Here is a 24,354-nt window from a genome sequence, read left to right as displayed (position 1 = left end):
GGCATTTGTTGCATGCGCACTCTATGCCACACTCGGTTGGCAAGTCACAGATGCCACTCCAGTCATTTGGCATATTTATGTTAATTAGTGAGTATTTGAAATGTCTCCTCTGGTTGAGAATTCCACCAATTGTGAAATACATGCTGTGATTTGTTTTTTTAGTGCTAAATGGGGTGAAATTGTCACATCATTGTATGGAGAAAACATTATGAGTGATGGGACAGAATGGAAATGGGTGAGAGCTTATAAAAATGCCCGTACAAACATACATGACGAGGAATGAAGTGGGCAATCGTCACTCATTACTGACAATTTTTTTACAGAAAGTTAATGAAAAAGTGAGAGATAACAGATGCTTTATAATTTTGACATGATGTGATGAGTTTCCTTAAGTGTCAAGAAGTGTGCTTTATGCAATTGTTACTGAACATTTAAATTATCAAAAAATTATGCTTACATTATGTACAGAAAATGCTAACTGAAGGGCACAAAAGCAAACATTTAGCCATTTCTTCGACTTTCCTAGAGTGGTATGGTGAAGAAGGTGACAAGCTTTTAAGTCAAAGTGTCACAGATGACAAAACAAAGGTGGCTTATGTTACACCTGACACAAAGCAGCAATCCACGGATTGGCAACAACATTCAACATCAACCAAGAAGTGAAGTTCAAACAAACACTTTTATCCCGGAAAATCATATGTACCATTTTTGGGGCCATTTGCTCCATTGTGACACTACAAATTCTAAAACATATTGTCAGACCTTAAAAAAACTGTACCATGTAATCTAAAACAAAAGGAATGGTATGCTGAGTAAGGGGATTGTTTTGCTTTATGACAACACCCGTTCACATGTGGCCAATGAAACTCACGAGCTCATCAGATCATTTGGCTGGGAACAACTTGATCACCCTCCATACAGTCCTGATCTAGACCTCTGTGACTATCATGTGTTCCTACGTTTACAGAAGCATCTGAGTGGTCATCACCACGACAACGATGAAGGTATCCAAAACCTGGGTGTATGATATGGTAAGTACCTTAATGTAGGTGGGAATCATGTAGAAAAATGGATTACAATACAGGCTTTAGTGTAAAAACAAAATTACTAAGAAAAGTATATTTGTTTTGTTTTTGTTTCAAAACAGTACTTAAAAACATACCTCATATTTTGTACACATGAAATTTTCTGTCAATGACGAAGCAATGGTACACTGGTGTCCACTGCCTGCCATTAACTTTCTGTAGAAGGCATGGAAAACTATCTGTCAAATATCTTACTTGCCTGTGTCACACACACTCTTATGCCTATGGCCTTATTCTAAAGACAACTTTACAATTGTTTTGTAGGACATGACAAAATTATATTAAAAGAAGCATGGTTCACTAGATGAGTACAAAGTAGAAAGAAGCAAGATGTCCTGAGCATGTCTCAAACATTAATTTGCCTTAACATATCCATCATCACTGCCTCAGTTACATTAAGCACTACTTCTGAAAACAACAAAAACTATTCCTAAGCTCACAAACAAAGTACAGAAATATATATTGCCACAACTGTGAGAAATGATAATCACTGAATGGTGGTAACCCTACTACAGTTTATGTCCAACAGTTGGAAGAGAAGGCCAACTATAATGAGCTCTTTTGCATCAGCATGGCATATAGGTGCATCCACATGTAGGCATTTGTTCTCATTGCAGTTTCAAATGACAAAACATTTTTTCCGTATACCTCACTTCAAACTTAATTATTCATCATTCTCTTCTAGTGCTTCCATTGCGGTGTTAAGAATGAGGGCTTCATGCTGCTTCTCTAGATTTTCCTTCCATTCCTTTATTTGTGCTTCTTTTTTTTTACATTTTCCCAGATTTATTGATCTGATCATTTTAATTCTTCAAATGACACTTTCTTTTACCACTGCCACGTATTTATTTCTGTAACAGCCATCTATCCAATACCACTGTGTTATGAAAATGGTAGACTCAAAATGTGTGTATTCCAATTTTGCATCAAGTTTCTTCTTCCTTCATACATCTATCTGCCACTGAGGATGCCAGTACTGTTTGCTTCTGCTAACTGTCTGACTAACAGATCATTACATTCCTTTTAACAATTAGAACATATTTGTCTATGTTCTGAACAAACAAATCTTTTATCTCACATGTATTTCATTCACAACTGTTATATCAACTACTTCACATATTACATATGCCTCATTTAACAAAATTTCATTTAATGTACAGACGCAAAGAAGTAAAATCTAGGTAAAATTGGCTTTACCTAAATGTTTTAAATTAATTTTCATTTGTACATGTCAAGGTTTTGGATTACTTCATTGTACAAATGTACAATGGTAATTATGACTGCATGTGCTTTACACAAACACACACACAACTGGGAGACACACAACATTGGGAGTATGGGGTCGAGGGAGATCTGGAAAATGAAAAAACCTATTCTTTTCCAAGAATAAGAAGAAAACACTCATTGCAGAGAAGAAAATACTGATGCCACAAAACATCATTCTCATAGTTACCCATTCTTCATAGATTTTATACCAATAATGAGCAAAGAGAAAGAAAATACTATCATAACAAGTGGTCAACAAAAATAAATCATTGCTTGTAAGGAGGAATTGATGTCATACAATTTCACTCTTATAAGCAACCATTCTTCATAGATTTAAACCAATAAGTGGCAAAGAAAAATAGGAAAAAAACAATGAGATAGTATTAAGTAGTCACAAATAAGTCTGCTAATATTACGGTATATTGATAATTTTTACTTATGGACCGTTTGACAGCAACAGAATAAAACACAAAACTGCAAATTGGCATTCCTAACAAGAACAACAACACCAAAAATGCAACAGGAGCGTAATATGTAAGAAATTGTCCACGCAACCTGCCACTGATGATGCCTTGCAGAAAATAAAGCCGAAACGCATATGGCACTAAAGTTATGTTTTATTCAGTTGCTGTCAGACGGTCCATAAGTAAAAATTATAAATATACTGTAATATTACACGCAACTGAGGAAGAAAGCTCTGGAGTATCAAACTGAATAAACAATTGCATCTACAAATCCCATATCTAACCTTCTTACAAAGGTACCATTGCCATCAATATCAGCATGATCAAAAAATCTGAACTCAATACCTCGACTCTTTTCAGTCTGTGACATGAAACTCAGTGGATACTCATGAACATCTCCTCTCAGACAAGGTAGCACCATTAATATACTATATTCTTTGTTACTGCTGAATACGATTGGTTCTTCAAAATTTACCGTTGACAATGTATTGTATTCTACAACATCAGTAAAAAGAGTCCTACTGAGTACAGTTCCATGTTGGTCAAGTACAGACACGTCCAAGTTTTCACGGTACTCTCGAGGCAGCCCATGAGCCAAGTTGAACTCACTCTGAGGCACAAGCCTAGTGAAAACTCTTATTCCACTCACCTTCACATATTTATCAACAAGTACTTTGGTTAGAAGTCTAATGTGCCCAGAAATTGTAACAGCTGTCTTTAAAAACTTACGAGCACAATAAAACTGTTTTATTGCTATCTTATCTCGTGAATATGGAACATTGCACATTCCTTCTGGTAATGGAATAAGGTCACCATGTTTTTCCAAAATAACTGCTTTTAAAACAGCTATTTCTTCTGGAGTTAAAATGCCGGATGACTCTGGGCCTTCTGCAAATTCCTGTACAGTGAGAGACAGAAATCGTATTTTAGAAAGTGCACCAGCTTTCATCAAAATTGCACGCATATTTTCAGGAGTTCTTTCTAATCCTTTCTCTGAACACTGAACTTCAGCCCACTGAATGCATGTTTCAAACAGTTCCGTTTCACTAATATTTAATTTGTGCTGGCTCAAGAGTACATTAAGTGTATGTGAAGACATATGACCATCCACAGATTTCAGGACTTCTTTGGTATGCCCACACATCACCTGAAACAGTAAAGTATCCTTTTAAGACATACGTAATATTTTACTAATAATTTACCAAATAAAGAGGCAGGTTTTTATTATAAACAAAGCTAACAAAATTGGACACAAAAGGCAAGAGAAAGAGATGAAGGTATCTGGAGGTTGAAGAAACTCCGAGGAAGAAATAACAGGAGATTTACAGACAAATAACATATTGTGAACAAGGTCTACACCTGATAACAAGCTAGTTCTGCAACATACTGCATAACTGTAACCATCAAAAACAAGTTAACACTAGAACGAGATTTTCACTCTGCAGCAGGAGAGCTTCTGTAAAGTTTGGAACGTAGGAGCCGAGATACTGGCAGAAGTAAGGCTGTGAGGACCGGGTGTGTGTCGTGCTTCGGTAGCTCAGATGGTAGAGCACTTGCCTGCAAAAGGCAAAGGTCCGGAGTTTGAGTCTCGGTCGGGCACACAGTTTTAATCTGCCAGGAAGTTTCAAGTTAACACTAAATTAAATGCATATCTTCATGCTTCACAATCACTCATCATTTTTTCCACTTCTTCAAATGTTTCACGGAAATGGGCACATTCTATTCTCAGCCTGTTGGAACTATTCATTCATAGAAAATTGCCATACTTTCAAGCAAGTCTTTGCTCATGCAGAGAGGGTGGAAGGTGGGTAGGTGGGGGTGGGGAGTAACTGAAAACAGGGAGCATGCTCAAGAACTTTAAAATCCTATGCATTTAAATAATTTGTACAAATGTTGGACAAATGTGTTAGAGAATTGTGGTCAAAGAAATAACCATTGGATCTGATGCTGGATGGATGCTAGAAAACACCTCTGCACCTCGAGCCAGTGTGATATAATTGTCCTGCTGACTTAGAAAACTTAACGGCTATTGAATACTCATTATTGGAATACTGTATATTGATGCCAATTTGATAAAAACATGTATTTCATAAGGAATGTTCTGAAAGTTTTGTGGCAGCCGTGCCACAAATATATTTGAACAGACCAGAGCCACTCCAAGTTGGCTACGTCAGATATCTGTCAGCATGCATATCTCCAATAGGCAAAATTGTGGCAATGCTGTGGCATGTTTGGATGCAGGTCAGCAGAAAAAGCAAGGGCAAAGCAAACTGAGCCACCATACATACATATGTGTATTTCAAGGGTCTGTAACTTCACTCCATGGACCACATGGCCGAGCATAACACGAGCTCCCCCACAGGCTTGTTTGGCACTCTCTGTTCCTGTCCACCTTCAATTGATCATGTCTGTGAAATACATGGTGCCCCCTGATCACAAGAAAAAGGTTCATGTCATTTCAGACACGCGACCACTGTTCTCCTGCACTCACGCAATTGGATGACGCGCTCGACAAGTATGCACACCAACATATATCTGATGCAGCTAACTTGGGCCAGGCGTGAGCGGCTCACGTTTGTTCACGAATTTTTGCGGCATGGCTGCCACAGCTTCATTAAGATTTATTTTAAAACTAGAGGATGGAAGTTTGCTGGTGTAAAGAAATTATACAATATTGTTGAAAAGACACATTGTTTTGTTATTTGATAATTCACACAAAACTGTATTATGTAAGGCGAAATTGTAAGCATATCAAAGTGTACATCATTGACAATGGGTTTAATTAAAACAACGTAAAGATGAAGGAGAATGTCATAAATTTAAAGTCAAAATTACAATTAATTACAAAACCTCTTATAAAAAGAAAATTGTATTGTGATAAATACATGTTAAATTTTTGATAATAATGTACAATGAAAGTCTGGAAAAGAAAATATGTATTGTGGTGCCAACTTTGTCGAGATGTGTAGTCAGTACTAGCTAGCATATAGTAAGAGATGTATGAATTAAATTGAAATTTGTGAATAAAATATTTTTGAGTTTTGAATTCAGAAAATAAATGTTTTATAAATATTACAGAAACCCTGCCAAATAAAATACATGTTCAATAAGTGAATCCTAGAAAAAAAAAAATGCAAAATATACTGTATTTTGACAACAATGATATTTCATCCAGTTTAGTATGCAGGTAAGTGTAATACTGGAGGTCATTCTGATGTTCCCAGAGATCACTATCTGAGATATATGTGTCACACGTAAGAGCAACCTTATGATCGAAGGAAATATTTGTCAGTCTTTTCCCGCCATTCCATAATTTTGTAGCTTCGGCAGATGCAAGCTTTTTCACCCACCCGTTTCTTGTCATGTGGTATGTTTGGATGATTATTAATTATTAATGAAACCGTGTTATCACCTGCAACACTGCTATTCGCTTAGGAAGGTGTGATTGTCACTTTCTTTCTCTGTATCATTATAGACAATCTTCTATGATGGCAATTTCTTCATTTTTTTAATTGGTCTAAAAATGTAGATGCAGACAGGCTGAAAAAGCTTTCATCTGATAGTAAAATGTGTAACTGCCTGCCACTAATATTTTTCCAGTCAACAGTGAAGATCCAACAAAGAGAGTTCTTGAAACCTCAGTTATCACTAAAACTCTTTGCATTATCTTAAGATGCTAGAGCAATGTGTACTCATCTCCAAGCCAGGAAGTTAGTAATTTCCTCAAAGTGCAGTATTTGTCCACTCTCAGATCTTCAAAAACCCGTCTCACAAAAAGACTCAATTATTTTTCCTCCCACTGCAATCTCTCTTAATACTCAAAGAACATTACTAAGGAAAAACTGGTGGAAGCTGTTTCTGCAGTCGGTTCAGGTTCATTCAGGTATGGTGCCAAACACATACGGAAGCAGATCAGGACCTATCCATCTTGAGGTACATATTTTCAAAGTTTTGCAGTTACTGCTTTCTATGACAGAAAGAGAAGAAGTAAACCATTACTAACAGGAAATGGAAGTGAAACACGAAATCCTTTCCTTCTCGGAGCCTTCTCATTTCTAATAATTTATTTTTTCTATACTCATACTTTTTGCTGGAAAATTGTCAGTCCATGCCACCCACTTTTTTTATCAGCACTTATATCCTTCAGTTTCAGCTTACAGACTTTGTGATCTGTTGCTCTGTTCTATCACTCTCTCTTTCTCCGCCCCTCCCCCCCCCCCCCACCTCTCCCTCTATCCTCCCCCCCCTTTCTCTCTCTCTCTCTCTCTCTCTCACCACTGTATCATTTGAGGTGTAATGTATCTTTAGTGAATTGAATCTCTCATCATGGTTTTGTAGATTTATGATTTTGTTTATTGCCTTCATATTTAGTATTCATTATCTAATACTACCAAGCATAACTGAGTGTCCTGTAAATAAAAAAGTTTGTAACACTATTTCATTTAGAAGATTATGATAATTTTGTATACATACTTCACTCTGCTGAAACAATACTATCTTCCAGAAAGACAATAATTCACTCATTTAATATAGTTTTTTTCTGTAAAATATGTAAAATTATCATATAAACAGTTCTAGAAAAAGACTGCATAATGCTGTGACCAATTACTGTGTTCAAACTGTAAACAGTTCAGTAGATAATAATCTTTAACATGGTTTACAAGATAGTTTGTTGAATTAGATAATGTAATTTTAGCATAGAAATCTCTATAAATGTTAGTAATCAAAATAATTGAGCTTTATAACTGCAATCTGCATATTTTGAGAGTGAGGTAATTGTTCAAAATCAATACTTCATGAAATTTTGTACAAAAAAGAAATTGTATACGAAAACAGGGTCAAATATTTTCTTCATTATTCTAAAACTTGCTACATATTTAAGTTTTTGTGAATATGTGACTTTTCATTGCACCTTTAAATAAGTATTTACAGTAATAACCAACTTGTCACTGTTTTGATATAAAGGCTGGTGTTAAGATTAAGCAGACAGTTACTTGTTTCTGTGCTGTCCAGTGGTTGTGGTGAGTGATGGATGTAAGAAGTTGCAGTTTGTTTCATACAAATAAATGACAGGGACTAATAGGATGTGTGTGCAGGATATTTTTTATTTTAAAGAGTAAAAACCTCAAATTTGTAAAAGGCTCCAGCAAAAATCAAAAATGTCCAACCCATGGACATGCGACAAACAATAATGATTTAATAACTTCTTCAACAATCACAGACACCCTCAATAAGACAAGATAAGTATCAACAAAATAGTGTATATCTACCTGCTCACACAACGATTTTTCTTTCACTTGCATATAACTCTTTTACATTTAAAGTACAATGCAATGACTGAGATATTTAAATTTGTGTGTTGTATGTGAGCAGGAACATTACAGTGGTATACAGCCACATTACTACATTCCAACATCCCTCCTGTATCAATACACCATAAACCTCCTCACAGTATGTGACACAGGTTTTGTATACCACTAGCTTTTCCACTTTCTTGTTCAATGTGCAAACGCTACACAGAAAAATGATTTTTAACAATGCTGCTTGAGTTCAAATTTCAATTAAATTTTGCCAGCATGGTCATTCAGTAATATGTGTACGGGAGGAAGTAAAAATGTTTGTTTATATGGTTGGTAAGTTATGCTCTTGACATTTTGTATGGTGTGCAATGCCTCTCTTGTAGTTATCTGCCACTAGAATTCAATGAGCATCTCTGATAGTCTCCTTTTTCCTAAACAAGTCTCTTTCACTACTCTTCTTTTGATCACCTCAATTCACTGTACCAAAATTGTGAGGTGAGTGTTCCACAATGAGGAAAAATCACATTTTTTGTGGATACTCAAATGTCAATTTTCTCTCAGACTGTATTGACTGAGGCCACCTCGAGTTGTTGACTTCCAGCTTTGAAAACCGAATACGGACACAAATAGTTGACTACAGTCTCCCTCTACAAACCAGTTTCAAGTGGATGTAGGCTGCAGTAATTATGCAAAGATAAAAGGGCTTGCACAAGGGTACAAAGCTGCATCAAAGTAACCTTCCGACTGAAAACTACAACAATCACAGTGCATGATATGCAGACCCGCATTTTCTCATGAGCATAATTTGTTGTCTCTCTTGGGCAATATGTGAAATCTGATAGATTACCCAGTGTACTTGCATTAATGTATGTCATCTGCCACAAACTCTGAAGACAAACAGAAGGAAGGGGCACTCGAGTTCGCCAATGAACCCTTGATTCTTCAAAGAATCAAACTCTCATGTATAAAACAGCCAAAATGTCTAATGAGTTAAGGTGTTAAATATCTTATGTTAAGCCTGTCCTGACAAAACTCTACCATCTAGTGAGCAAGATGTTTGAGACAGCCAAATTCCCTCAGACTTCAAGAAGAATATTATAATTCCAATCCCAAAGAAAGCAGGTGTTGACAGATGTGAAAATTACTGAACTACCAGTTTAATAAGTCACAGCTGCAAAATACTAACATGAATTCTTTACAGACGAATGGAACAACTGGTAGAAGCTGACCTCGGGGAAGATCAGTTTAGATTTCGTAGAAATATTGGAACACGTGAGGCAATACCGACCTTAGGACTTATCTTAGAAGAAAGATTAAGGAAAGGCAAATCTACGTTTCTAGCATTTGTAGACTTTGAGAAAGCTTTTGACAATGTTGACTGGAATACTCTCTTTCAAATTCTAAAGGTGGCAGGTATAAAATACAGGGGGCGAAAGGCTATTTACAATTTGTACAGAAACCAAATGGCAGTTATAAGAGTGGAGGGGCATGAAAGGGAAACAGTGATTGGAAAGGGAGAGAGACAGGGTTGTAGCCTGTCCCCGATGTTATTCAATCTGTATATTGAGCAAGCAGTAAAGGAAACAAAAGAAAAATTTGGAGTAGGTATTAAAATCCATGGAGAAAAAACAAAAACTTTGAGGTTTGCCGATGACATTGTAATTCTGTGAGAGACAGCGAAGTATTTGGAAGAGCAGTTGAACAGAATGGACAGTGTCTTGAAAGAAGGATATAAGATGAACATCAACAAAAGCAAAATGAGGATAATGGAATGTAGTCAAATTAAGTCGGGTGATGCTGAGGGAATTAGATTAGGAAATGAGACACTTAAAGTAGTGAAGGAGTTTTTCTATTTGGGGAGCAAAATAACTGATGATGGTCAAAGTAGAGAGGATATAAAACGTAGACTGGCAATGGCAAGGAAAGCGTTTCCGAAGAAGAGAAATTTGTTAACATCAAGTACAGATTTAAGTGTCAGGAAGTCGTTTCTGAAAGTATTTGTATGAAGTGTAGCCATTTATGAAAGTGAAACATGGACAATAAATAGTTTGGACAAGAAGAGAATATAAGCTTTCGAAATTTGGTGCTACAGAAGAATGGTGAAGATTAGATGGGTAGATCACATGACTAATGAGGACGTATTGAATACAATTGGGGAGAAGAAGAGTTTGTGGCGCAACTTGACTAGAAGAAGGGACTGGTTGGTAGGACATGTTCTGAGGCATCAAGGCATCATCACAAATTTAGCATTGGAGGGCAGCGTGGAGCATAAAAATCGTAGAGGGAGACAAAGGATGAATACACTAAGCAGATTCAGAAGGATGTAGGTTGTAGTACATTCAGGGAGATGAAGCAGCTTGCAAAGGGTAGAGTAGCATGGAGAGCTGCATCAAACCAGTCTCAGGACTGAAGACCAGAACAACAACAACAACAACAACAACAACAACAACAAGCCTCCTGCACACCAGAATTCAAACCTGGGTCTCCTGCTGACTAGGCAGATGTGCTACCCTGGGACTGTGGCTAACACAGCTGCAAGTTATTACCCTACTATATCTCCTTCCCTACTACAAACTCCAACTCATGCTCAGCCCATCTGGATGTTCCCCCTTCTTAACTCATATGAGTATTGCAAAGGCTCTCCAACATTGGAATAGCACCTTAGCACTGAATAAAATGGGGATAATCCTCCCTGTACCACAGATGTAGATGATATATTAATCATATGAAATTATATGTGCCAAGGACATATTAAGTCTCAGCTGTATCTATGATAATGAACACAGGCTGAAGCGATGAAATAAAATTTGTACGATAAATGTGCATTCATCTTCTTGCTCACTAGTATACATTATGAAAATGGACTGTTTTCAAAATAATGTCATCCTAAAATAAAGACATCCTAATACCCTGCATCTTTTTTCGGTACTAATATTTGTAAAGAGTGTTCAAATGAAAAGGTATGAAACATCGTAACAACCAAACCAGTTGAAATTTGCATTTGCTGCTATGGGACAACATAGTGACACATCTAGGGGTGTGAATGTAGTATCAACACCTCCCCCTAAAAATTCAAAGCTGTGCCCTCAGCACACAAGGTAACACTGTCTTTTTCGACATCCGAGGTCCAGTACTCACCAAATTCCTCAAGCGGGGAAAAGCCACAGACATGTACTGTGGCATGCTTTGTAGCCCTAGCAAGTCTATCAATAACAAATGACCTGGGCCACTCACGGAGGAAGTGATTCTGCTCTACAACAATGGGCATCCACATGTCTCCACAGTCACAAGAAGTGTAATGGTCAAGTTGAAGTGCAAGCAGCTTGAGCATCCAACCTACAGACTTCCCCGTGCTGCCCAAGAAAAAAAGGGGGGGGGGGGGGATGCTTCAACTCTGATAATGAACTGTACTACACAGTGGAAGACTGGCTCCTGTCACAGCCACAAGAAGTCTGTAAACAGGGGATCCTTTGGCTTGCGAAACATTGGGATAGAAGGGCTCAGGCCTTTGTGATTACTTTTGAATAAAAACTTCAATTACATCCTATGTATTCATGGTTGGGTGAAATTACCTGATTTCCAGAGAAGTTTTAGCATTCTCCCCTGACAAAATTTTGAGATCTCAAGAGTCCGTAAAGACGTAAGTTGACAAAAAATGTAAGGACTTCTGTATTTCTAAATGAGTGAGCAAAAATCGTAAGTACTAACATCAACTTCATTTGTAATGAACTGTTTTTGATGGAGGAAGCAAACCAAATGGTATATAAGTTTCATTAAGACTGCTGACGTTTTTTATTTCAATAAAATGAAACACATTTGGTGATAAAAATAAACATTTCATTGCAGTCGTAAGACAGATTTAAAATATCTTCAATGATTTCAGAAACAATCTCAGAAAAAAGCAGCCCTCTTGAAAGAAGTGCATAAGGTGGGGAACAGTTGTGTAAACCAACACTACAGCTGACTGCCAATAAAATGTTGGTTCTACTATGATTCTTATTGTTGGTTATTACCCACTGGGTTATGTCTATTATTTTACAGGTATTATGTGATTTTTATTTCGAGAAATACATGAGTACATAGCGTATGAACTGACAGTGACTGCCACAATTTTCTTCTTCTTACTGTCCATACTTTCACACATATTAACTGCATTTGAAGTGCCAAAATGTACTAGAATAAATAAAATGTCTATAAAATGGCACACTGTAAAATGTACTTGTGGCGAGAGAGTCGCAATTCCTGAAATCCACATACAAACAGACCTACCCTGCAGGCAGATTGGTGAGACTAGATCTGATGGGCAGGGCCTGCACATTAGTGGGAAACGATGGGCTCCAGATCGGCAGGCCCGATCCATTAGAGATACCTACAGAAATGGCCTGCGGTTTTGACCTGTCGTGGAAGTCCACTCAAGGACAGCTATTCACATATCAAAGACAACATGTTGCTGAAATGATACAACAGTGATCAATCCATGCAACAGATAACTTGCACGAATGCTCTGAGAATCAGTACTAATGAGGATACGTAGCAACTCACCATAAAGATGATCACTCAGTTGCAGACACACACACAGAAAAGACAATCACACTCGCCTAACTAAATTTTTGGCCATAGCCTTTGTCAGAAAATGAGAGCACTCAAGCATTCACACAATCACTCGGACACAACTTGTGCTCACATGACCACTGTCTCTGGCCACTGTGTCAACAGTCTCTGAGAATCAGATCTACACAAACCACTCCTCACACCTCCCTGCCTCTCATTGGCAGCTGCTAGGCTAGCGTCAGAAGTGGTGGCAGCACTGACTGCAAGCTGAGGGGAGTGGTAGAAAGTGGAGAAGCAGAAAATAAGGGAGTAAGGAAGCAGTGCACATACTCTTCTGTGTCCAGCCAGTAAACAAGCCATTTCACTTACTGGGACAAAACGAGATTTTTCCAATGTTCTTTTCAAATTTCCCTGATATTCTCCTGACACATTTGAAATTCCCTAATATTCTATGAACTCGTGAAAACACTGGTATTGTATTGTACCTTTTCTTTTGAACACCATTCATATTTCAACACTGAGTATCTGTCAATTCAGATGAGGAAGATAGTTTACTGTGAACTATAACATACACTTGGCTTTTGTGTAAGCTACTAGTAACTATGACTCTTGTAAGGGCAGACTGTCAAAGCACACAAGAATCAGACTGAATTCTAAGTGAGGAAACCTCAGGTAGACCATCCACACCTATTCCCCCTTCCCCTCTTGGTAAAGTCACAATTTTTGTAGTTCTGTCCCAAATTTTTATGAAGTTAATTTGGAACACTTAGTTGTCCCAGATTTAACAATTATGAATAGGTTTATACTGAATTACATATTTTCACCAGTATCAGTATGTCTGTGTCAAATAGTTCGTAACCGGACAGAATCATACACAATTCTCAAATTTACTATAGCTAGTGTAGTTTTCCCTTCTGCTGTCCTAGTACTAATCCTGCTACTGCAAATAATATATGGATCAGTGAGAAACCACATACTGTAGAAACTATGAAAGCAATGCTACCAACTACAGTGAATTATAATGAAACCTTGTTGAATTTTTTCATGTACTATCGAAGAATACAGACATGCTAAAGAAAATTCACAGTATTGATAAATACGTTTGCTGTACTCCTTCATCCTAGAAGATACTAATAAAATATAAGTTAATGTATATTTTGAAACAAATTAAAGTGAGATTTTGCATTTATTGCATGTAATTAAGTTTTTTGTAGAATCATAATTTTTAATGTGTCCCAAATTTGGGTCTAGAAAATATGGTCACCTTAACAAAACTTACCTATGGTACCTCACAAGGTTCTGTGCTTGGCCAGGGTCTAAATACACTGACATCTGATGCAGTCAGGAGAATGACAGAACAGACTTACATCTAGTTCACAGCTCATATAATTTCCATAGAGACTATGCCTCTTTGTCTACAGGTCAGAGAGATGTTTTGTATTCTGCTCTAAAATATTACAATAGAAAATCATGGATGCATGTTACTTGTAAGCTTTATGAAATGTGGTGGTCATGTTCTGAACTTATTATGAAGCTCTCATCTTGACCACAACATATTTACTTTATTTCTTCCTTAAATAAATATTTTGTGGCCAAGACAAGAATTTCATTACAAACTCAATTTCCAAAAGTCAACAAATACCTCACTGATTACCATTTCTATAACTAAACTGAATAGTGGAACATACGGATGTAAATTCTGCTTAATTCTTAATATTTGTATTAAATCTATTTTGAATTTGCCCATACATAGACAACTGATAGTATTCTGTGTAAAGTTAAATAGATTCTTTGTTCGAAGTATTAGTTGAAAAAAGCATCTGAGAGTTACAGTACAGGAGCAGTGATATTTTTTCACCACAGCTGATTTTCTCCCATTATACATTTAGATAAAGTACTCTAGAAGAAATCAGCATACTTATAAGAGTGAGTAGATTAGCAATAGTAATAATTTGTTGTTCGGATACAATATAAAAGTAGCTTGCAGTAGTAGATACTGTCTGTTAATTTTTAATTTGAATCATTTCATATCACTGAATGTCCTCTTGTATATGGGATTCATGGAATAGGTTGGAATTAGTGTACCAAAGACTATCAGGGTATCATATGTACTGATAGCAACAGCACAGGCACATGACACACCAAACAGCAATTTGTGGATGTTTGCTGATGATGTTGTGTTGTGTGGGATGGTGGACTGTAGGAGATAGGAGGATACAAGATCATTTAGACAGAATTTTTAGCTGGTGTAATGAACGGTAGCTTGCCCTACATGTGGAAAAATGTACGTTACCAGCCCGATGCAGTCAATTTGGTTAAATATCTATTTGTAATGTTGCAATGCAATATGAAACAGAATGAGCATCACAAGCTGGTAGTAAGAAAGGCGAATGCTTGACTTCATTTTATTGGGAGGATTTTGGGAAGAGGTAGCTCATCTATAGAAGATACGGCATATGAAAAACTAGTGTGACCCATTCTTGAATATTGCTTGCATGTTTGGGATGCTGAGAAGGTCAGATTAAAGGAATACATTGAAGCAATTCAGAGGTATGCTGCGAGACATGTTACTGGTAGGTTTGGTCAGCACCCAAGTATTACAGTGATGCTTTGGGAACTCAAACGGGCATCCCTGGAGGAAAGACAGTGCTCTTTTCATGAGGCACTGTTGCAGAAATTTAGAACACTTGCATCTGAAGTCAACCGCAAATCGATTTAACTGCTGCCAACATGTATTTTGTGCAAAGACTGTGAAAATAAAGTGAGAGAAATTAGGGCTCATATGGACATTTATAAACAGTCATTTTACCCTCAGTCTCTTTTCAAGTGGAACAGGGATGGAAATGTCAAGTAGTGCTATGTGGTACCCTTCGCCATGCACTGTACAGGGACTGTGGAGTACATATGTAGTTCAGCATACGACAGCATGCGCAGTATGTACAATACTTATCACCAAAAATAATTGCAAAAGAAACTAATTCTCCATGCTTAAGTAGCATGAACAGTAAAGAGGACTGTAACAAGGGACTGTGGAAGTAACATAACACAAGGGAGTTCAGAACTCTTGTCAGTTTCACAAAGCAACTGTTTCTACATCTAGACCTCTAGCGTAAGCTGCATAATCTAGGTTAGGGTAGGTTAAATTAGGTTTCAATACCCAAAACAATGATCACCATCAAAAATACATCGGCACACTGCACACAATGCTCAGGCCAAAGACAGGGTCAATCATGATAGAAAGTATGTTGGATGTCACATGCACCCCTTCTTTCCAACAAAAGGTTGTACTTAAATAGGGCCATTAAACACTGAAATAGCTGTTTGGTGGTAAGGACATCAAGTTTACCTTTAATTTTACTCATTCTTTCTACAGGCGACTTTCAGCCTAGGAGAATGAGGCATTCCACAGTAGTGCAACATTAAAGATCATCCAATCCTACTTTGGAATTGTGGGTTCAGATATTAACATATTATATTTAAGATATTAGCTCTAATGTGTACTTCAGTTGTTAGGGGAGCAATTACCAAGGACCTTTTACTTCTACTGACATAATCTCAGTACAGTTAATTAGCGATTTGCTCTACAGCTCTTCTGAATGCAGAAACAGGGTATGCTTAAAAAATGTAAGCTCATCTTTGCTAATGGCTATGAATATAAACTGTTCAGAAAAAATTATGCACTGCCCTCAAGACCTGCACAGTATTTTTCTACTGTAAAATGTCTGGGCAGAAATTAGTACAGCTTAGTGAATTTTGTTTTATGGGCATTAGGCCATCATCCAAGCCATATTTCTGTGACTAATGTTTTGTTTCCTAATACTGGCGACATCATCAGACTCTATAAAAATTCAGATAACCAAGGAAGTCTGCACTGTATGATTATTACAGCTTAGTGTAAAATTTCCCATTTCATTTTATTTGATTTAGAGGAACATTATAACATGAGTTCATTTCTGCTCCCTGTACATTCAGCTTCACCATTTTACTACTACACCAAAATAGTGAATTCACATTCTATTCCATGTAATGCCAATAGCGAGTCACAGTAAAAAAGCCTATGACTCATTTTCAATCTGGGTAAAATGATTCCACAATTTAGCTACAGCAATTTTAGAGCAGCCATACAAAAAATAAAACTGAACAGTGACATACAATTTGATTCTGGATCATTCAGAAATATGAGCTTCCTCCAAACAGTTTGAGTTTGCTGATGTGTTAAGAAAATCTCAGGGAACAAAACATAATACTAAAATCTATGTTTTCTGTAGAAATTACTCTTCAAAACAATGGAAAAGACAAATATCACTAAAGTCGATCACATAATAATTAATTATTTCAATATGAACATCATTACCATAAATGATAACCCACAGCAAGTGGACATATGTCATAAATATAACTGACTGTCAGTTTTATACATGAATAAATTGTGCGTAAGTGTCTTCAAATTACCTTGATACATGGCTCCAGAAGCTGCTCCTCATTTATTTCATTTGCAAATTCAAAAATACTCATTGCATTACTAGGGCGTAAATTATCTATTATGTAATTGTGACAAGTATGACAAAGATGAGGTAACATATATTTTTTTGCTGCATACAAAACTCCAGCTGCTTCATCTACTGATGAAATACTTGCAACATCAGTGTAAATGTACCTGAAAATAAGTTTTTTTTAAATATGTGTACAAAAGAAAACACAATATCTTTTATCTTGTTTGTTAAAACGAAAATGTTCTTGCAGTTTATCATAAATCACTAAGTTGAATTCTGCAAAGCTTATAAAAATTGAAAATCAACTATGGCATACTGGATTATATATAATACAAGTAAAGTTGTTTTAAAGAAATGCAATATAATGGCAAAATGAGACAATATCACCAGTAGATGTCAAGCTATATGTGTAACAGTTCATCCATAATATCTGCAGCTTTCATTACTTGTTGATAAAATAGTTTGCGGACATACAACCACATTTTAATTTCCAAAAGGTGCAATGTTAAAGCAAACAATCATGTTACGATCATCAAGACTAGAACATCTGAAAATGGTTTTATGTAAGAATGGATACACAAAGCGGTAGATACAGTGAACTACTCATCCTACATCAACAGTACACTAAGCAGAAATGGAAGAGGAGCCTGAGAAGGATGTATCTGCTGCATTTATCCCACACAGTGATACATCATTCAAGAGGACTCGAGGATTTCTGGGAATACACCACACAAAGATTTGTTTTTTGGTCACTGGTTAAAACATCAGGACTGCTCGGCAGTGTCTAGCACAACCTTTATCTATTGCAGTCCAGTCTCTATGAAATACCTGCCAATGACGCATGATGTACATAAGGCAGACAGTACAAACTGTCAAAAATCACTGCTGTGAACACCAATGGATACCTAATTATTTCAACCTAACAAATCAGCATTCACAGAGTACGATCTATGGAAATTACTTGGAATGGGTTACGGCTGCCCTGAAATTTCTGGCACAGACCTCAAAATACTGTGACTGCTATTTAAAAAAATGCTGTAACTGCAACCAGGACGGTCGCGGGGTAGCAATGATGGAAAGTGCGGCGGGACCCGCGGAGAGGCCCGCAAACAACAACACAACGGAAGAGGATGGATACGACCAACGAAGGACAGAACGAATACAACAAGACCGAACAACAGAGTCACAAAGAAACAAACACGTCCACTCATACACGAACCAGGAAGCAAGCAATCTAGCGCAAAGCAAGGCGTAAACCAATGTAAGTGAGATCAGACTGACTGGCTGGGCGAGAAGCCGGCGCTTAAGTACGCTATAGGGAGAGCCGCTATTGGCCACGGGGACCATGTGTTCAACTGTAGCGCCCTCACACTAAAAGCGGGCCAGGAGGTGCGCGCCGCCACAGCTTATGGCGCGATGGTGCAGAGACCTCTATGGGTCTTCGACGTCCATGACGTCTGGTGCGGATTCAAAATCCGTGCCGCGGTACCAGAAAAAACATCGAGATATGAATAAGGGACCATTTACCAACTTGGTAAGGCATGGGAATTAGGCAAAGAACTAATGTCAAGGATAGGCAGAATACCAATGGATACATCTCCATTGCGCATTTCTCAACGTGAACAGAGAATGGAGCAGCTAGTCGTAAGGGCGGGGGAAAGATATGTATAACATGCATCTGCCCTGTGGCAATCAGTTCACGAGCACACTTGCTGATGGCAGTGTAGTTCTTTGCCAAAATATTGTGCAAGATGGGCACTAAGATCAGGCCATACACCCATGAATTATTTTGTAATCCATTATGCCAAAAAAACTGAGGGTCATTAATTCTTTGTCCATTTAGAACTAATGTTACACACCACGTAACACACATTTCCTGTTTACATTACTTTCATATAAACTCTGTTATAAACAAAAAATGTGGTACTGCAGTTGAAAGCACACTGAAAAAAGCTGTGATTGACGTAAGCAGTGTCTTTTTGTGTTTTGCAGACATTAATTTATCAAGGAGAAAGCCAAACGGATTTGGTGTAGGTGTAGCAGTAGGAGGACTGTACAGTTCCACATTTTTTGGACATGAAGGTCATTATAAACCAAGAACTTAGTTCATCTGGATGAATAATTGGGAAGGAAACGGTGATGGCTTTGTTTAAACTCATTTGTGAATTCTGCATTCTGCCAGACTGCTCCTGAAGCATGACGTTTATTGCATGAATCTTTGGTTTGAGCATTATAAAAATGCTATTAGTGAGCTAAAATTCAAAGCCGAAACCTATACACTGAGGAACAACTAAATCAGGGGCAGCTGATGTATTGCAGAGAAAGTGCTTCTGCTGCTATCATTAACTGAATAGTATGGTACGTCACCTGACTGGAATGTTGTCAGAGCTTGTGCTGCGACAGTATGACAACTGGGTGCAGAAAGGGCAAGATCTTCAATATCAGTAAATTCTGTCATTGCTAGATTGTGAGAGCCTGATGCAAGGAACACTCCTTCTACATGGATGTGCAGGCACTGGGCTTTTCGATACCACAATGTGAAAGCAAACGCCACCACTCTCTCTCTGCTACTGTATATAACAATGTGTCATTGACAGGCACTGCCGAAAATTGTCATGGATTTTAACAGTGGGTAAATAAACCACTGCGAAGCAAATTACTTATCACTCTGTACTGCCACTGTCATGAGAATGAAGATGATGATTCAATTGTCAGTGAGTATGAGACCCCACGAACCATGGACCTTGGCAACATGAGGTGGCTTGCACGACTCTATGATACAGATAGCTGTATTGTATGTGCAACCACATCAGGGGGGTATCTGTGGAGAAGCCAGACACACATCTGATTCTGGAAGAGATGCAAGCAGCCTTTCCTGTAGTTGCAGGAGCAGACGTCTGGATGAATGAGTGACCTGGCCTTGTAACATTAACAAAGATGGCAATGCTATGTTGGTATTGCAAATTGAAAGCAAGAGAAATTAAAGCTGTTATCTTTCCTGAGAAAATGTAGCTGTGCTGTATGACTTAATGATGATTGCATCCTCCTGAGTACTATATTCGTTCCAGAGGTCCTCTTTGCTTCTCAAGTGAGCATTTTTCAGGAGGATGTTAACATCAGGAAAAACAAAACTGGCATTCTACAGATCAGATAGTGGAAGATTAGAGCATTTAAAAAAAATGGATAGATTGAGTTTATATAAAGTGAAAAGTAGTGAAGTGCAGTGGCAGGAAGAACTGGACTGCTACTCAGGGCAGTATAGGTTTATCCAACACAAAATCAAACACAGGTACTGCAGTAGTAGTTTTAATAATGAATAAGAAAATAGGAATGCAAGTAATGTTACTATGAACAGCAAGATAAGACATGAAGTAACACCTAACACAGCAGCACATGTTTATATACCTTCTAGCTTAGAAAATGATGAAAAAAAATTATGACGAGATAAAAGAAATTATTTGAAGTTAAGGGATCTGATGAAAATGTGAGGAATTCGGAGGGGGGTGGGGGTGGAATTCAAGACTAGAGACAAGGAAAATGAACATGGACTGAGGGGGACAGAATGAAAGAGAATGTTGCCTGATAGAACTACACAGAAAACAATTTAATCATTATTAATACTCAGTTTAGAAATCATGTTAAAGGTTTTATATGTACAAATTCGGAGTAGGTATTAAAATCCACGTAGAAGAAATAAAAACTTTGAGGGTCGCTGATGACATTGTAATTCTGTCAGAAACAGCAAAGGACTTAGAAAAGTAGTTGAACGGAATGGACAACGTCTTGAAAGGAGGATATAAGGTAAACATCAACAAAAGCAAAACGAGGATAATGGAATGTAGTCAAATTAAGTCAGGTGATGCTGAGGGAATTAGATTAGAAATGAGACACTTAAAGTAGTAAAGGGGTTTTGCTATTTGGGGGGCAAAATAACTGATGATGGTCGAAGTAGAGAGGATATAAAATTTAAACTGGCAATGGCAAGGAAAGCGGTTCTGAAGAAGAGAAATTTGTTAACATCGCACATAGATTTAAGTGTCAGGAAGTTGTTTCTGAAAGTATTTGTATGGAGTGTAGCCATGAATGGAAGTGAAACATGGACAATAAATAGTTTGGACAAGAAAAGAATAGAAGCTTTCGAAATGTGGTGCTACAGAAGAATGCTGAAGATTAGCTGGGGTAGATCACATAACTAATGAGGAGGTGTTGAATAGAACTGGGGAGAAGAGAAATTTGTGGTGCAACTTGACTAGAAGAACGGATCGGTTGGTAGGACATGTTCTGAGGCATCAAGGGATCACAAATTTAGTATTGAAGCGCAGCGTGGAGCGTAAAAATCGTAGAGGGAGACCAAGAGATGAAGAAGCTTGCACAGCAGGATAGAGTAGCATGGACAGCTGCATCAAACTAGTCTCAGGACTGAAGACCAAAACAAAAACGACAACGACAACAACAACAACAACAACAACAACAACAACAACAACAACAACAATGTACAAGATACCTGGAGACGTAGGAAGGTTTCAAACAATCATATAATGATGAGTAATAGCTTTCAAAACCTGATTTTAACTGTAAAACTTTTCAAGGGGGCAAATGTGGACTCTGTCCATAATTTATTAGTTTTGAACTGCAGATTAAAACTGCAGAAACTGCGAAACTGTAGGAAATTAGGGGGATACAGTCTGGAAAAGTTGAAGGAACTAGAATTTGTTGAGAGTTTCAGTGGAGATATCAGGCAACAGTTGAAACAGAGGAAAAGAATATAACAGAAGATAAATGAGTAGCTTTGAGAGGTAACATGCCAAATGCAGCAGGGGATCAAATGGGTAAATAGACATGGCCTAGCAGAAATCCTTTGATAATGCAGGAGATATTAAATTTAACTGAAGAAAGAAGAAAATATGAAAACTGTGGCAAATGTAGCAGGAATTAGGATATACAGGTGTCTAAAACATGAGATTGGAAGTAAGTTCAAAATGGCAATGCAGGAATGGCTATATGAGAAATGCTAGAATGTAGAAGCCAGCATGCCTAGGATCAACACAGATGCAGCATAAAGGAAAATTAAAGAGACCTTTGCAGAAAAGAGAAGCACCTGCATGAGTATTACGAGCTCAGGTGGCAAGACTGTAGTAAGAAAAGGCGGGAAGGCAGAAAAGTGACAGAAATACATACGAGTCCATATAAAGAAATCATACTCAAAAACAATATTGTACAAAGAGAAGAGAAAGTAAATGAAGATGAGATAGGAGTTATAATACTGCAAGAAGAATTTGACAGAGCAGTGAAAGACCTAAGTCGAAATTAATTCCTAGAGTAGATAAGATCCCTTTAGAACTATGGAAATCCTGGGGAGCCAGCCATAATAAAACTACGTCAACTTGTATGTATGGTATACTGGACACGTTAAAAGGCGTCAGATTTCAAGAAGGTAGCAGTGGTAAAACACTGGGAGCAATAAGTTATCTCCATCTTGTACAAAGTCCATACTGCAGTTTTAGGAGTTGAAAGACATGAAGGGGAAGCAGTAGTTGAGAAAGGAGCGAGACAGGGTTGTAGTCTCTCCCCAATGTTTCCCAATCTGTACAATGAGCAAGCTGCAAAGAACACATTGGAGACATTTAGGAAAGGGAACTAAAGTTCGGGGGAAAAAAATAAAAACTCTATGGTTCGCTGATGACATTGTAATTCTGTGAGAGGTGACAAAGTACTTGCAGGAACAGTCCCGGACAGTGTCTTAAAAAGAGTTTATAAAGTGAAAACATCATCAACAGAAAAGCAAAGGTGATGGAAAAGTGTTAGATTTAAAGCAGAGGATGCTAAAGTAATTAGATCAGGAGAGGACACACTAAAAGTAGTAGATAAGTTTTCTACTTGGGCAATAAAATAGCTGTTCATGGTTGAAGCAGAGAGGAAATGGAATGCAGACTGGCAATGGTAAGAAAAGTGTTCTGGAATAGACAGATCTGTTAACATAAAATATAAATTTAAGTGCCAGGGAATCTTTTCTGAAGGTATTGTTTGGAGTGTAGTCTTGTGCAGAACTCAAACATGGATGTTAAACAGTACAGATAAAAAGAGAATAGAAGTTTTGATAGGTCATTCCACAGTAGAATATTGTAAATAAGATGGGTAGATAAATGATAAACAAGGAGATACTAAATCAAACTAGAGAAAAAAGAAATGTGTGGCACAATCCGCCTACAAGGAGAGATTGGTTGATAGGACATATTCTGAAGCATCAAGGAATCCTCAATTTGTTACTGGAAGAGTGTGTGTGTGTGTGTGTTTGTGTGTGTGTTGGTGGACACTGTAAAGGGAGACAAATGTTTGAAATAGTTCAAATGGATGTTGATTGCAGTAGTTAATGCCAAGATTAAGAGGCTTGCACAGGACAGACTAGTATGAATAGCTGCATCAAATGCCAGTTTTTGGATTGAAGATGACAAGAATAATCAGGAGTGAGAGAGAGGAAGAGGTAGGGGGAGAGGGGGAAAGGGGGGAGAGGGAGAGAGAGAGAGGGAGAGAGGGAGAGAGGGGGAGAGAGAGAGAGAGAGAGAGAGAGAGAGAGAGAGAGAGAGAGAGAGAGAGAGAGAGAGAGATTTTGTTTACACCATATAATGAGATAAGACAAAAGAAGAAGGTGGGAATGTAACAGAAGAAAATAGTATGAAACACGGACAGAGAGATGCAAAACACAGCATTAGATCATCTGGCAGCAATTCATACTTTTAATTTCAGATATTTAATACTGAGCAGTTCAGGCAGCCCTCTTACTCTAGTAAAATTCTGAAGACTTCTGGCTCCACATCAGGGATCTTCACACATGCTTCCTCAGCCAGAGGTCCATAACACATGGCTTCGAACACAGGACTGGAAGCTGCTAATATCAGCTTGTGTGCTCTAAAAACCTAGAAGAAAAAAAACTGTAATGTATAATCTTACTTTAACAAGAACTTTGTTCAACTGGCTGCTAACTGTTCTGCCACTATTGCTGATATATTATTTATGGGCATAAGGCTGTGGTCCAAGGCATAATTTCTCTGCCTAACATTTCATCTTCCCCTGCTGGAGACCTCATCAGAGGCTTTAACAACTCTGGAAGCTGTTAGAGAACTTAAACAAGATCACCAAGCTGACCTGTTTATATGTATCCGAAAAAGCCAGTTCGTGAAACCATCAGGCCACTGCC

General features: G+C 37.7%; 1 protein-coding gene across 1 annotated transcript in view; it reads right to left on the bottom strand.

Moving 5' to 3' along the window:
• Positions 1 to 243: 243 nt before the first annotated feature.
• Positions 244 to 24,354, bottom strand: part of LOC126268117 (BTB/POZ domain-containing protein 6-like) — a 34,770-nt gene continuing 10,659 nt past the window's right edge. Inside the window, exons 3-5 of the mRNA XM_049973641.1 lie at positions 23,940 to 24,073; positions 17,119 to 17,323; positions 244 to 3,962 (exon numbers count right to left, since the gene is read on the bottom strand). Of these exons, the coding sequence (XP_049829598.1) occupies positions 3,057 to 3,962; positions 17,119 to 17,323; positions 23,940 to 24,073 (1,245 nt within the window). The 3' untranslated portion in view covers positions 244 to 3,056. The remainder of the gene's footprint in view (positions 3,963 to 17,118; positions 17,324 to 23,939; positions 24,074 to 24,354) is intronic.

This window comes from Schistocerca gregaria, chromosome 4, assembly GCF_023897955.1.
Source record: "Schistocerca gregaria isolate iqSchGreg1 chromosome 4, iqSchGreg1.2, whole genome shotgun sequence".
Taxonomy (NCBI): Eukaryota; Metazoa; Arthropoda; class Insecta; order Orthoptera; family Acrididae; genus Schistocerca; species Schistocerca gregaria.
The sequence above is the reverse complement of the archived record's forward strand: the minus strand, read 5'-3'. Positions and strand labels throughout refer to the sequence as shown.